At 39.7% G+C, this 16,100-nt stretch overlaps 1 protein-coding gene across 1 annotated transcript; it reads left to right on the forward strand.

Moving 5' to 3' along the window:
* Positions 1-271: 271 nt before the first annotated feature.
* On the forward strand, positions 272-4,151 carry adra2c (adrenoceptor alpha 2C). Its single transcript, XM_005464458.2, has one exon. It carries the CDS (start codon positions 597-599, stop codon positions 1,896-1,898), a length of 1,302 nt encoding a protein of 433 aa, XP_005464515.1. The 5' UTR covers positions 272-596; the 3' UTR covers positions 1,899-4,151.
* Positions 4,152-16,100: the final 11,949 nt, after the last annotated feature.

A 16,100-nucleotide genomic window follows, 5' to 3' on the forward strand; every position in this document is an offset into this window, starting at 1 on the left:
GAGGAGAGGAAGTCTTTCAGGTTTTATCGACACTTAAAACTCAACCAGCACGTCAATATACAGAGTTCTCTCTCGCTCTCTTATCGACCTATACATTTTCAGATGTTATTAATACTATTAACATTAATATTTTTACATCGGTTTGCGATCATCTGGACACAGCCTTATCACATTCCCACAATATGAAAATAATGTGTGCCGGGGGCGGGGCGGCAGTGGGTGAGTTTTATGAGAACAACACATGGGGCATCATTAAGAGCGAGAGCGCACCATGCTGAAGGAAGGAGAGCTGCGGCTGGATGTCATTCAACTCCTGACGAACAGGAGCCGTGACAAAACTATACCAGGGGTGTCTTTCCAATTCAAGCAAGTTGTCTTGAGACACACCCGATCAACAGGCTGTAAGAGCCTCCAGAGACTTCGTTAATTGGGATTTTATCTTATTTTTTGCGTGCGCCCGTATCCATGTCGTCAGATTTGTAAATTAACCACGGAGGAGCGTTTCTGATGGACTCTAATGACAGGAGCATTAGAGATCTGAAAAGAACTGACAAAATCCATCCAGGATACACACACACACGCAAATATATGTAATAATGGATTCGTTCAACGCCAGCGGAATGGATGCGTTCACGGTGATCCATTTGAATTCCTCCTGGACGCTGGACAGTGGATATTCTTTAGCAGCGATAGCTGGCATCGCCGCTCTCGTAAGTTTTCTCATTCTTTTTACCGTTGTTGGAAATATTCTTGTGGTTATCGCTGTGTTAACGAGCCGGGCACTGAAAGCCCCCCAAAACCTTTTCCTGGTGTCTCTGGCCACAGCGGACATCCTGGTCGCCACTCTCGTGATGCCGTTTTCTTTGGCAAATGAACTCATGGGTTACTGGTATTTTGGAAAAGTTTGGTGCGGTATTTATCTGGCTCTGGATGTTTTGTTTTGTACTTCATCTATTGTGCATCTGTGCGCAATAAGCCTGGACCGGTACTGGTCCGTTACGCAAGCTGTAGAGTACAACCTGAAGCGGACTCCTAAACGCGTCAAGTGCATTATCCTGATCGTGTGGCTTATATCTGCGTTCATCTCCTCTCCGCCGCTCATATCTATCGACAGCAACAGTGAGATCAGCTCTCAGCCTCAGTGCGAGCTGAATGATGACACTTGGTACATCCTCTCCTCCAGCATCGCGTCCTTCTTCGCTCCCTGTTTAATCATGATCCTGGTCTATATCAGAATATACCAGGTGGCCAAAACCAGAACCAGAAGCATGTCGGGAAAAAAACCCAGGCCAGATGGCGTTACACAAACTGAGAATGGACTGAGCAAAGCCACCTCCCCTTTCCACGGCGAGAGGGAGAACGGTCACTGTCAGTGCCCGCCTACGCCCAGCCAACGCACCGTCACCATCGGGCAACAGACTGAGGAGGCTGACATGGAGGAGAGCTCCTCGTCAGAGGGCAAAGGTCACAAGCCCCAGCTGCAGGAGTCCCAGAGCGCAAAGAGGACCAGCAACAAGAAAAGCTCGCTCTCCAAGCAATCCACTCGCATCTCCAGGGTCAGTAACAAGTCCATGGATCTGTTCGCCTCCAGGAGGAAACGCCGTAAGAGCTCCGTAGCCAGGAAGAAGATCTCCCAAGCCAGGGAGAAGAGATTCACATTTGTCCTGGCTGTTGTCATGGGAGTGTTTGTTGTTTGCTGGTTTCCCTTTTTCTTTAGCTACAGCCTGTATGGCGTGTGCAGGGAACCCTGTAGGATTCCCGACCCCCTCTTTAAATTCTTCTTCTGGATTGGCTATTGCAACAGCTCCCTCAACCCTGCCATTTACACCATCTTCAACCGGGACTTCAGACATGCCTTCCATAAGATCCTCTGCAAGTCCTGGAAAAAGTCCTTTTAGCTGTGAAGCAGAGCTGCTGCATCACTGTGACAATCTTACAGGATATATCAAATTGAATTTATAAAAAACACAGGAAAAAAAGGAAATCTGTTGTGTTTGTTACTGCCGCACTTATGTCTCATTGTCCTGCTGTTTTTTCCAGTCATGACAGTGTGCACCCTTCAAGGAGTCCCCTCAGGCTTCAGCATAGATGTTTTCATTACAGACTTCTCACAGGCTTTCCCAGTTTGATTAAAGTGCACCACATTTCTCTTATTCCTTATGAACTGTGCTGTAATTCTGTATTAAAGGACCGATATCGATAAAGCTCCCTGTACATCCATAAAAGATGCACACACGGGTGATTTATGTGCCAGGACAAAACCCCCAGTTCAGCTCTGTTTTTTCCATTCCATGAAACTTTTCCATTTTTTGAACACTAAGATTATTCTTCATCACAGATTTTCTCTTGGGTAATTAGATTTAACCTATTAATATTATTTTACGCATTATTGAAAATATAAAAATATGCAACCTACAAGCACAAAATGTCAAAACCAGATCCTTGACAAGACAGAGTCTTAGTGTGGCATTTTGAGAAATATGCTCAATAGACTTTCCAACAGAGTCAGTTCAATTCAAGTTTATTTAGATAGCATCAAATCTCAACAGTCACCTCAAGGAGCTTTATACTGCAGAGTAAGGATCCCAGAATATTAGAAAGAAAACCCCAACAATGAAAATTTGGTGACAGTGGAAAGGAAAAACTCCCTTTTCACAGGAAGAAACGTCTGGCAGAACCAGGGTCAGGCAGTCATCTTCAGAAACTGGTTAGCAGTGAGGAAAGAGAAACGTTAATGCTCTTTTTAATGGACAACATAAGAGAAGATAAGAAGAAAAGATCTCTGTAAATATGTAGCATTTTTGTTCATAAGCATAACTTGACACAGAAAGGTAACAAATTCTCACTGAAATTAGCACATTATATAGGTTTTGTTAGTTGGTAAAAAGAAGGCTTTCTCCTTGGGAGGAGCCTGTGCTGGTCTTCAATGCATGTAACAAGTGGAAACTAGAGAAAGTTAGTAGTGCAATAAAACTGCCCCCCCCCCATCATCAAAAAGATATATGTGCTTCTTTTAGAGATAGCAAGGTTAGCTACGCTAAGCTAAGCTAAGCTAAGCTTTCTAGCTGTTAGCTGATACAATGTAGCTAATGCATAGAAATTAAAGTGATACTGATCTTCTCATCCAAGCCAGCAACAAATCAAAGAAGAATATTTCTCAAAATGTCAAACTATTCTTTAAAATGTTATTTAAAAAACAAAACAAACGAAAAACAAAACACACTGTTAGTGTTAATGCCTGTGTGGTCAGTGCTGCACTTTAATCTGTAAAAAAAAAAGAAGGTTAAATTTATGTAGCATACAACAGTTCACCCCCACTGTGCCTGGAACTTTCTGGCTCCCTGAAATGATGAAGCCTTTTGGAGGCTGTCCACCTGGCCCAGGTTAAGAATCCTCATACACTCACGCACCTGTGGTTTCCAACCTTGTTTCATCGCCCTGCAAACAAACTTCTGCTTATATGTGCTGTTTGTTTTGAAGTGAAACCAAAATGATTCTCCCTTCTTATCTGCCTTTTTAAAGGACAAATTTACTGTTTTAAGGCAACGAGGGCTACCGTGGAAAAGTCTGAAGTGATATTTATGTACAAACATGTTTGAATCTTTGACCTTTTTGAGAAAGGCAAGCAGGTTGGACACCATTAGCTTAAATTCAACCATTTGGTTTGTTTGTTTGTTCAGTTTCCTTGATGCTGTTGGCCATGTTTGCTTTGACAGTCTTTGAACATCTCTGCTGAAAACAGACTCTAAACTGAGCTCTTTTTGTCTCATTGTAGGGTCTTTACCTTACAATACAAAGCGTTGTGAGCCAGCTGTTGTTGTGATTTGGCGCTATCTTGGGTTTGGTTGTCATCATGGTAATTCACAAGTCACACTGAGAAATATTAAAGGACAACAGCAGGATAAATCACTGCAGATTACAGATTACTAGCTTTGACATTAAAAAATAGTTCCATGCAAAAGGGTAATTATTTTCACAGTAGCCCTAAATGACTGAGCATTTCAGATTCAATGCATTCATTCTGCATTTATTTTCTGAGAAACTACCTCTGTTTATTTGCTGCTGATTTTTGGAGTGACATCTTGCAAAGTGCATATTTTCCTCTGCTTAAGCTGTCTGCTGTTGTGCAAAAATAAAAGATGACGAAGTCACCTGATGTTGTGATTTTGCAACATGGAGTCTCATTAATGGTCAAAAACTTGGGGAAAAATAGTTAAGAAGCTATCACGAAATGATAAATGTTGTTGTGTTATTTTTGAATATAAACATTTATATTCTAATCAGATGACCACTTTTGGATTAAACTTACTGACAACATCACAATAGTAAATCACGATAGTCTTTCTATCTATAAATGCATTCTTTGATCAGATTCAAATTCAGCAAAAGTTGATCCATCCGAGAAGTTTACTTTCCATCCAATAAAGAAAATCCCCATTTATGCAAAGCCAGCGAGATCCAGGGTTTTGTTTGACTGTGTTGTACAGCATTCGTGTAAACAGAGTCCTAATTAGGTGGAACAGTTGCACAATCCAGAACAAACTGGTGACTCCAAAACTGCTCATTATCATTATTTACCCAGAGAATTTAGCCCCAACGTGTTCAATCAAACTTCTCCAAATCCACATATCGTTCAGCAGCTTGAAATCCCTGAACATGGCAACGGGTGGGTGTCATAAAAAGTGTTCAGTCCCTCCGATGGACTGAGGCCATGTTCATTTCAGCGTGTTGGTGACCTTTCTGCACAACAGGTTTGATGTTGGTTCTGGCAGCGTCATAATCTAATACTCCCCAAAGACCCTGTGGGCAAGACTGAGGTGAAACTGAATTCTCCACACACCAAAGTCCTGTTTTCCTGCTGCTTTTGTGCCGTGGCTGAGTGTGCACAGCCAAAAGCCATTTGTAACGGGTTACGAGCCCATCTGCTGTTTGCAGCCACGAGAGATTTATGTCCGAAAAAACACAACAAGAAAGCAGTTTCCCAGCCTGTGTAATTGTTTCAATACAGAGGATACGCAAGGAGGTGCAGAGTGGTTGATGAAAGACAACAGTCAAATATATCACCAGATGGATGTACTGGTGCCAAGCAAAAAAAGTAAGTTTTTTTTTGCATTAGTGCCACAATAGCACGAGTACAGGCAATATCTGACTGAACTGCTGTAGTAGCAAAGACACCCTTTTTGTTACTTTTGAAAAAAGGCTGGGAGTGGGTTTGCAGAACTTTTTCTTCATATTTCTACTAAATCTCAAGAAAGTGAGTGAACAAATATATAAAAAGCTGATCTAAAATATCAGGTTTATGAATAAGTAGTGCAATAAACTGAGAAGCTGGGAGAAAACCTGGCATAGCTGTGAACTTCACCAATAGCAGTGTGAAGTGATGCAAGAAATTAAAGAACAAGCCATATTTAATCTGCTGATGTCCAGCTGACATTATCATTGACTGGACTGTTTGTAATTACCAGGAATCTTTTACCTTCCTTCAAACTGTATTTAAGTGGGATGGGAAAGCCAAAACAAGTTTCTTTATTGGAATTATGAAGACATATTTGAATTTTTTACATAGTTTTTGTAAAGTTTTATGTAAATAATAAATGGTGGGGGAACATTATGTCACTGTATCACCCATTATCTAGGGTTGGGACACAAACGGTAGAGTATTCAGCTTTTGTGGGGTAAGATATGCATATCATTTACATAATATGTTTAGTTGAAAGACAAGAATGGACGAAGGAGCAAACCTCTGTGAGGACCTGCAATGGCACCATGCTAGTCTTTTTTTTTATAAAACATAGTTCGTGGGTTTCCTCATAAAGAACTCCATTGGTGTTGTTCTGTCTCTGTTTTGTAAGTTTGGTAAGTACACTGCTTTCCTACCTAAGATAAATAAAATGTGTCGTCAAGAATCAAAAGCAAAGTAGCTTAATGGGGTGTGTGATTGATTTTAGTGATTCAATGTTGCTTTAAAAGTCAACAGTTAAAAAAACTGATTTGTGAAAGGAAAACGTCATTTGTTTCTTCTGTGGTTTGTAATTTGTATGAGGGGTTGGGTATCTCAAACACGTTAAACTGCATTTTAAATACATTTTATTGGTTACATTGAGAGAAAATAATCAGCAGAACGCAAAGCAACTGAACCGATTCTACAACGAACCTGTCAGACTGCACAGTGCTCACATGTCTTTAATAGCTGGTCCCATTTACAACCAAAAATAACAACCAGCAGACAAACATCAACATTAGCAATCAATTGGAGTTTATTTTCTGGCCACATAATGAATGTAAGTCCAATATTCATCCTCCTGAGGGAAATATCTCAGCCTTTAGCTGAAGGTCGTTCCATTATGTTCACCAGATAGTCAATAGATATTGTCTGCTTGGTGTTTTGTAGGTAGTTTACAGTCATTTTTATCATAGTATTAAATGGGAAACAGTAAGGCTGGCATACATCGTGGGAAAGGAACAGACAGTAAATCTGTGGGTCATAAAATCAAAACAAGGAGCTAAAAGACACTAAAACGCTTATTAGAAGTGAGGGGAAATAAAGAGTTATGAAGTACTTTTGTCAGAGTTTCTCAGAGTTTGTCATGAAAAGCAACAACCTTCATATTGGTCCACAGTGAGGAAAACCAAATTAGTCCTGTGACTCATTTTTTTAAAGTCTTTTTAGATGCATACCCAACCCTGCTGGTATATTTTTGCTTTCAATAAATCTGCTTCCCATTGTTTCCACTCAGTAACTACACCTCCACAGACAGACTGTCAAAACTGTGAGGTTCTGAAAAAGGGGACACTCACTCTGTAGAGACTAACGCAGAGATTCTAAGTGGTGAAATAATGCCATTTGTCTTTATTATTATTAGATTATGTATTTCAGTTTGCCAAGACATGCATATTTTAAAGCATCCCGGCTCTGCTTTATATGCACAGTACTGCATCTGTGGTAGATATGAGAACGAGTTCATCTGGTGGATTTTAGGATCGGCAGATGTCTCATCTCTCTTGGCTGTAGCGGACAGTTTTGTGGTACTTAGTTTGTATCAGATTTTGTTCAAATTTCAGTTTTATGGCTCTATAAAAGTGAAAAGTGAATTAAAAAAAGACAGCCCCAGACTTAAGTAAGATAAAAAAGATAGATCCCAAACACGTGACATACAGATAAATATTTATTTCAGGTCAATCTACATATTTTGTTTTTTGTGAACTCTGTTTTTCTTCTTTTCCTTGTTAATATTCTCCGTCTTGTAATCGATCTTTGCTTCTGAGCGAGAGTTTTGAGTGTTACAGCATCTTTCCTCAGTCAGATGTCAGCGTCCAGTGTTGTGTGGAAACTACAAAGACATTAAATTTAAATTTTACAGCTGACAGCTCACACAAAAATCCATAAACCCAAGAACGTGGACACGTATTTTTTAGCGCTTTAACAGATACCACATAACGCAAGATGTGAAAAGACTACAGCCATGAAAACACATTTTAAACACATGAAGATATCTAGTCTGAGTAATTAGCATATCGAGTGGTTTTCAGCTGCTTTACGGGTACATTTGCCGAGAAAGAGACTTGTACTCAAGATAAAGCAGGCAGGGTTCCTCGTGTCATCTTTAAACCTGGCAAATTTTGTGGAAGATGAAAGGCCTCAGAGTCTTGTGGATATGATGTCGCCACACCTGACCGGCTTCAATTTTCTGCCAGACATCAGACCCCAGCAGTGAGAAAACATGGGCAGGCTATCACGAGATTGCAAGAGCACACCTTTCCCAAAACCCTTTTTGGTGACTGAACTCTTCCAAAAAAAGAAAAAAGAAAAAAGGAAACCTGTTTCATCCAAATTTATGTTTACCTTTGAAAAAAAGTTTCCTACTTTCTGACTCTCTGAACAGCAAATGCATAAATCCTCAGTTCACTTAAGAATCTCTCGGCATCTGCACAAACTGAAGACACGTTTCACAATCTTCTAATAAGTCTTTACACCGTCGCTGTTTTGTGTTTACCACGCACTGACTCCTCCGTGAGATTTATTAGATGCTGCATAATAGTGTTTGACGTTAGATTATTATTTGATGTAAGACGATGGTGTTTGCTGAACCAGCAGCGGAACGTTCTGAACTTAAATCCACATTTCAGTGTGATGAATTAGCCTGTTTCATTATGGCCAATAATGCATCACATTGCAGCTGTCATATATAATGATGGAGAACACCTCAGACGGCGTTCACTAACTCCCTCACAGCTGAGCTCACAATTCGCTGCCTGCGCAGAAAGCCGTCCTGTCAAACAGCTCTGATATGTAAATGACTCAGCTGGAAACAGACTCGACTGATTTTCTGTTCAGTGGAAATTACTGTTTGAGGCTTTAAATGACAAACCTCTCCAAGAACCATCTCTAATACCTCAGCTGTGTATTGCACTTTAAATAATTACAGCTGAGGATGAACACATAGCCAGTGCTTTTAAGATTTTGACAACTGGAGCCAAAAACCCTGTTTTTTTTCCTTACTTCATGAACACTTCCTTAGCAAACAAAATGTTAGTTTTCTCTACATTTACTGTGTTGATGACTCGTGTTCGTGTGGAACAACAGTGCCTCTGAGGCGTGGGAGAGCACGCAGGTCTTTAAGCGCACCTTAAGTCACTTTTGGCTTTTTGTTTACGCCTGCAAGCTCATCCAGCCTCAGGGAAGGGAGTGAAAACAAACAACATGACTAGTACCAAAGCAGTTATAGCTGTGGCAGTAGTGGCAAAACGGGTTTTATTTAAAAGGAAAAACTATTTGCATGATTATTGGTGTTGTTCTGTGTACTGTAAAACTATGTTCACAAACTCCACATAGAAAGCAATGTCATCCTGTAAATGTACTGCCCTTCTCTCTACTGATTGATATGACATGAGCTGTTATGGAAACTGAAGGTGGTTTCTTTTCTGTTGCACAATTGCATGCTCTCAGTGTAGTAGAACTGCACTTGGATGTAAATTAAGTGTCTGAGCAACGGTTATAGCTTAGGGAGTATGGATAAGGTTAGGGTTAGGCGGTAGGAGTTTAGCTCTACAGCAATAACAAAATGAATACAAATCAAGAGCCAGTGGCAGGACTCAGCAGGATCTATACTGGTTTTCTATCTTATGTGCTATAAAACCAGTTTTGGAATACATCAGTAAATACAAATGGAGCAGGTCGGCTATAGTCTTTGGATAGCCAGTGTGTTCACTTATTGTTTTTGAAAGCAGATCTGAATTGCAAACTTTTTACAGTGAAACTTATAAAAGTTTAAATATTAAGTAGTTATTCCAGATCTTTATTCTCTGGCTGAGGCTTTGGCCCATTGAGGGCAGTGAAAACAAGAAAATGAAAAACGCATATCGCTTGACGAACATGGCAGTAACTTTATCTCCCAGGTCAAACTTAGCCTGGTATGTCTGCAAAAACTCAAAAACTACCCCACTGGATGCTTAAAGGTGTTGTTGACAATATCTCAATGTAGGTCAGTCAGACTGTCTCTTACAAAGTGTGGCAGCGAGAGAGAGAAAACAGTGATGACACACACCCACACACGGTGGTGGTGGTGGTGACTGAGAGCTCAGAAGCTTCAAGATTACGAGAGAAATCCCAACTACGCCGATCTGGGAATTTCACCCAGGAAATATCCCATTCAAAACTGTAGCAGTCACCAAAAATGAATTCAGGACCTTTATTCCTGAAGACAAAGATATAGTTCAAGTCATAAAGAATTGAAGATTGATGATTATCAAAGACAGGCTAATATTACCAGAGCCTGCTTACATTTACATTCATCTATATGTAAATTGCATCTGATGAGATGGATTAGATGGATGTTGTACTTGTCTGGATCATTAGAATCAGTGCGGCTTGCTCCCGATCCCAACTTTGATTGGAACAGTTCAGCGTGTGTTCGGTTAGATCAGCAGGATGAGCGCTGGCCTAAAGTTGTTTGACTCACATTTGTGTTATGTGGTTTTGTTAATACAGAATAATATTAAATAATTCTTTGACACCAGGTTTCTGTTGCTAGAAAGCCTAAAAAGCACATCCAGGCAACGTTTGAGTAGAATACCTGCTGACCCTGAACTTACGCCTCTGATGTTTTATGCACTTTTATTCACTTTTTTTTAATTCTATAAATTTTTTATTTACTTTAATTTTGGAACTGCTTTTCAACCAAGGCTAGTAGTCAAAGTGTCAGAGCCATCAGCCAATGGTTATTCAATGTTGAAATGTGTGTCATGCTTAACTGCAATCTGGGCCCAAAGACTAGATAATGTTTATTGAGAAGGAGGACTGAGCAATCAGAGAACTGGGAAGTGGCTCAGGAGGGAGTTTTCACTACTGAAGCATGGCTGAAGTTTCTGTCGAAGAGGCGAGCAGGTGTTAACAGCCAAGATGAGACAGGTAAGATCCTGCAAAGTTTGTAATATGACTCTGAGGCAGTAGTTGTTGTTTCCAGTGAGGCAAGTTCCAGTGAGGAAACAAGGGATTCGGTGGAGAGGCAGGTGAGTTGCAGGTAAGTCTTTGGTTTTATAGTTGCGGTGGCTACTGGTTGTTTGGTTCAGAGAAGTGAAAGTTGTTATGCTTTTTAAACTCGTCTGGTTAATCCGGGTCAGTACACTTGGAAGTTTCACACGGGCTTTGGGCACACAACCAGACAACACATGAAAGCTTGACGAACCACACAAGAATTTAGTAAGTCACAAAGCCTATTTACCACTATGATTGAGACAATAATCTGCCGGAGAGTAGCAGCATCAGCTGATCCTTAAATACCATGAGCTGTTTAGCCAGTGAACAGCAGCTACGGGAGAGAAAGCCTGAGAAAAGACAACGGTGAGGAAGAGCTAACCTATATCTGAGAGCAAGAGCGAAAGGAGACGAAAACAGAGACCGAGAGAGGGAGAAGACAGAAAACAGCAAAACAAAATAATCCTGTCCAGACCATAAAAAGTTTGTTAGATATCCTTGTAGCTTGTAAGGTAACACTGGCAGTTTGGATGCAAGTGCAAATTCATTAACTAATTTTAAGAGAGATTTTAATTGTTTATTCCAACAGAAAAACCACCACAAACCCCAAAATCCCAACCCCAGAGACTGCATCTGCTCCCACACCAAAGAATAAACAAAATATCACAAAAAACCTAAAAATTTAAAAAATATAAGACTTTCAACTACATGAATGAGCAAAACAGTTAAATGCTATCAAACCTGGCCACTATCTATTAAGTCCTTGTTACTATATGGTTTAATAATTGATTAAACTATTGATTTATTTTGCCTTTCAGTTGCATCAGGATGAATAAAACGTCTTCCCCACTCCCCCCCTGCGCAGTCTAGCCTTCAAGCTCGGGTCCTCTACCAGAGGCCTGGGAGCTTGAGGGTCCTGCGCAGTATCTTAGCTGTTCCTAAGACTGCGCTCTTCTGGACAGAGATCTCCGATGTTGTTCCAGGGATCTGCTGGAGCCACTCGCCTAGTTTGGGAGTCTGATTACCACTGGGACCACTGTTACCTTCACCCTCCACATCTTCTCCAACTCTTCTTTGAGCCCTTGGTATTTCTTGTGTTCCTTCTTCCTTATGTTGCAGTCATTCGGAACCGCTACATCGATAGTATTGACTGCTACTACTTCTGTTTGTCTACCACCACTATGTCCGATTGCCACCAACATTGTGTACATAGATATATATATATATGTGTGTGTGTGTGTGTTTTGGCTCCAGTTAGAAAGAGTCTCCATTTATGTATACATGTGCTACCATTTAGCATCTGTAGTCAGGACTTCTGTGTTACACCAGTTCTGATTTAAGAATAAAAATAAACCTGTTAAGACCTTTAACACAGTGTTCATTAGTTAGAGAGGCTATGCTTGGATTTTTCTCCCAAGGTCACAGAGTTGCTTTGGTACAAGTGAGAAAGAACAGAAAATGAGTCGCATTTCTACATGGACCAAAAAGGTCAGTCAAACACTATAACTGTGCAAGCTTGTAGCCAGGTTACAAGCACAAAGTGCTGCAATTCATCAGCCATGTCTATGCAGAAATAAAATCAAACTTTATTAAAAAAAAAAAGGAAAAGAAAAACTATTAAAAAAATCAATTGTAAGGAAAATAACAAAAGCAGCAACAAAATGACTTTAAAAGCCATGGCGATAAGCAAGGCCGTAACCATGGAGTCAACACTGGGACAAGTACGCAAGATTTTGACTATTTATTTATTTTACAATCAATTTTTATCATTTCGTGTTACATGTTTGCCCTTTTCCTTTCTTTGTATGTACTATTAATCATTAACATTCATTCATTCATTTTTCTCACTCACTTCCATGTTGTTTTCTGTCCGTGTCCACTTGGCCTCTTAAAGCCGAGTATTGTTAAGAAATGTAAAGTCATCTCTTTCACTGTTATATATATAATTGATGTTAGTTGGTATGTTCTTGTTTTCTTTTCTTTTTTCTGTAGTTGCCCAGAAAAATCAGAGGATATTACAGCTTCTGTCCTCTTGCTTATAATAGCGCTCCCAAAATAAAGGCAAAAATACAATAAAAACACAAATAGATGAAGAGATGTTGTGAGCAGCTTTATTGCTGAAAAAAGGCAGACAAAATACATGATTTTTGTAACATCCCAATGATCCATTCATTGTAAATCACAATCATTCATAACCTTTAATAAAAATGTATACTATGTTCAGTTATCGGAGTCTTGAAATTCAAAAGAACTTCAAGGACCAACAAAAGAAAACAGATTATTTTGAACAGGGTGACACAGATACTCAAACTTTAAAACTGGGTTAATGCTGCAGAACTTTGTTATGATATAAATGTATATCCAAAAAAATCCATGGTATAAAAATGTAAGATGTAAAAATGTATTTGGGCTTCAAGTATCTGTTTCATACTAAAACAGAGAGCATTTAGAGCTTGATGTTGATGTTGGGGGGAAACGTTGTGATAAACACTGCAGTATATGAATATCCCTATCATAAAGTGGTTATGCTGGTGGAAGTGGACTCATGACAGCCGTATTTCTGTAATCCCAGCATAGGCAATCCCGTATTAGTGGTGGAAAGTTGTGTGTAACCTGTCACCCGCACAGAGGATGGAGTCTTATCCTGTCTCAGCTGACTTAGTCATTAATTTAACTGCGGCACGCGATGTTTGCCGTTTGATCACTGGATTTGTTTCAGCACCTGCACATCCACCGCTGCAGCGATGGTTTCCTGCCTTATGCCTCCAATCCAATAAACAACGAAGCTTCTTTCTGACAAGCAGCACAAAGCACGATAGCTTGTTTGTTAGATTTCAGTCTAATCAAATTTCCCTGAAACTTAATGAATATTAAAGCAACTCATCTCAAACTAATGAGATGAGTTGACTCAAACTCATCTCATTAGTCTGAGTCAGCTGCTGACTTTTGTGCACAGGATCATTTCCAACATGTCTTTTCTTTTTTTTATCTGAGAAAATTTGTTGACTCAAGCCTTTGCATTTAATTTTCTCACAACGGGCAAACAAATTACAAATGACTGCAGAAGACAGAGGAGGTTGGAAATAGGAGTACAGAAGAATTATTGATATAGCTCCACATCCACTGCTTTCTGCACTAAGGGGGAGTCAGCCCAGGGGCCTGGTCTGGGAATTTAAGTTAATTGAGTGCAACATACCTCTTCCAAAACCACACAGGGCGAGTGTTCATCTTCCATTAAGAATTATTGCTGCTGAAACATCTGCTTCACCCCCAAAATGAATATCAGACAGTATATTAAAGGCTGGATCATCGGGGAAATCAGCTGAGCATTGAAGTATATCCGTGGGTTGTCTGGGTTGAAGTCAGAAATAATCCTTTTCAAACTAGTTAAACTGTACTTGCATTTTGTTTTTTGTTACTTCAAAAAAATCCTTAATATTCCAACAGCAGTATAAACACTACAGCAGCGCTAATGGAAGAAAATGACCTAATCGCCATCAGCTGTTTTTTGACCGCTTTTCATGAATATTTATCTCCCAAACACGGCCGTTCAATCTTCACGGGTTCGCTCTTTAATGATACAAAACATATTTTAACTGAAACTGCTGTCTGGTTTAACATATGTACAGTTAGGTCCATGATTTATTGGATAAAGACATTTTTTAGGTGATTTTACCTTTGTACACCACCATGGATGGAAAGGCTCCTGTGGCTGTGATTCAAGGGGCTTCACAAAAACTTTTCATTAACTCTTTAGGAAGTACAGGCTTTATTCTACTTGGTCCCTCATACTGAGAGGCTCGTGATTGGGCAATTGACTGATGACAAGTGTCATGGCCAGGTTAGGGCCTGTTGTTGGCTGTAGCTCAGGAGGTAGAGCAGGTCACCTACTGATCAGAAGGTTGGTGGTTTGATCCCTGGCTCCTCTAGTCTGCTTGTCAAGTATCCTTGGGCAAGATACTAACCTCAAGTTGCTCTCCGATGCATCCATCGGAGTGTGAATGTAGTTAGAAAGCACTCAGTATAGAGATAGTGCTTGCGAGAATGGGTGTGATTGGGTGAATGTGGCGTGTTGTATAGAGTGCTTCGAGTACTCCGGGAGAGTAGAAAAGCGCTATATAAGAATCAGTCCATTTACCAAACAATATATGAAGTTGATCCAGTTCAAGAGATTTAGTATTTTATAGCTTTTCACTGTAATTTGAAACATGAGGCCCAGAGAGATGAGAATGCAAGTGAAGCAGCTGGAAAAAAAAACAACATAAACTTGCAAAGTCCTTGAAGTTCTTTAAATTTCAAACATCATTTTTGTGGCTAACTGAGCAAATGCCCATTTACAGTATAAAAGCCTGGGTGACAAGGCTGAAAGCTGCTGAACAAGTAAATAAGTGAACCATTTGTCAAGCTGGTCATTCAACGCTATTAGTGCTACTAAAAAAGAAAGAGAGAGAGCAAATGAGAGAGAGAAAAGCAAAAGAATAAAGGGGCCCAGAAAGCTCCTTGTTTTACCTACAAGAAAACAAGAAGTTCTCAAGCATCAGTTACTGAAAAACAATGAAAGTGAATGAACGCAGATGTCAGCGGAGTCATTACAAAATCAAAAGGAGTTTTTTCCTTGATTACACTTTAAAGTGTGTCAGGAAAGAAACACAAAGCTTTTTATTTCTATATAACACTTTAATATGTTTGGAACCAACCTTGGACTTTAAAAAATAATAAGAGAACAACGATGTGGGAGACTGAAAGTAAAGTGCATGGAGGTTTTCAAAAATTCTCTCGCAAGTTTTAATGTTTTTGAGTGAAAACTGTCGTTATGTTATTGGTTATATTGTTACTAATGTTCAGTCTTTAATGCAGCTGTTTGCATCTGTTAAACAAGGATCTGCAAAAAAGAAACCAGACGGAAGCGAAGCACATGCAAAGATGGATAATATTCACACTGGTATTCAGCTGTTTCATACATCTATTTTATTATGTTACTAATCTTAATATTATTTTTATTGCACTTACTAATATTGTGTTTATAGCAATATGAATATCCCCTGGGATTTATTAGGGCTAACATAACCATAGCTCTTTCATACTGGGCTGCATATTGCAGTATGCGTATTTTCACATTTTAATATTGAATAATAAAAAGAAATCCAGGCTCTCCCCCAAAGACCCCGTATCTGTTGTAATTCCGTGCGCAGCATTTCCTCATTTCTCCCACGCTGCAGCATAAGGCAGCAAAGATAATAATTGTATTTCTGAATCTCTGAGAAGAAGAAAGACAACTTTCTCTTGCTTTTGAATGTCATTTGTGGACTTCTGATGAGCTGTCAGTCAGCGAAGAATTCAAGGGGTCCCCTGCTGCGTCTCTTCAATGCAAATCTATCGAGACATTTGTGGTCCCGGTCTTAAAAGTTTGGGCACATCCATCCAATCTTCTTGCATATTCACATTGCACCTGCTCACTAAGATGACTCGCTCAGCGGCATGCCAAACTTCCAAGTTTGTGACATCTGTGTTCGTTGCAGGAGCCTTTTGATGTCTGAAAGCTCATTTTTTACACAAATTCAGTCAAAGCCGAGCTGATCAAAATGGCTAAAAACCTAATTTGATTAAAAGTGACTTCTCTTGATAT

Source organism: Oreochromis niloticus, linkage group LG3, assembly GCF_001858045.2.
Source record: "Oreochromis niloticus isolate F11D_XX linkage group LG3, O_niloticus_UMD_NMBU, whole genome shotgun sequence".
NCBI lineage: Eukaryota > Metazoa > Chordata > Actinopteri > Cichliformes > Cichlidae > Oreochromis > Oreochromis niloticus.

What these genes read in the sequence shown, in the direction of transcription:
- adra2c (XM_005464458.2), top strand. Translation starts at nt 597, where the DNA reads ATGGATTCGTTCAACGCCAGCGGAATGGATGCGTTCACGGTGATCCAT.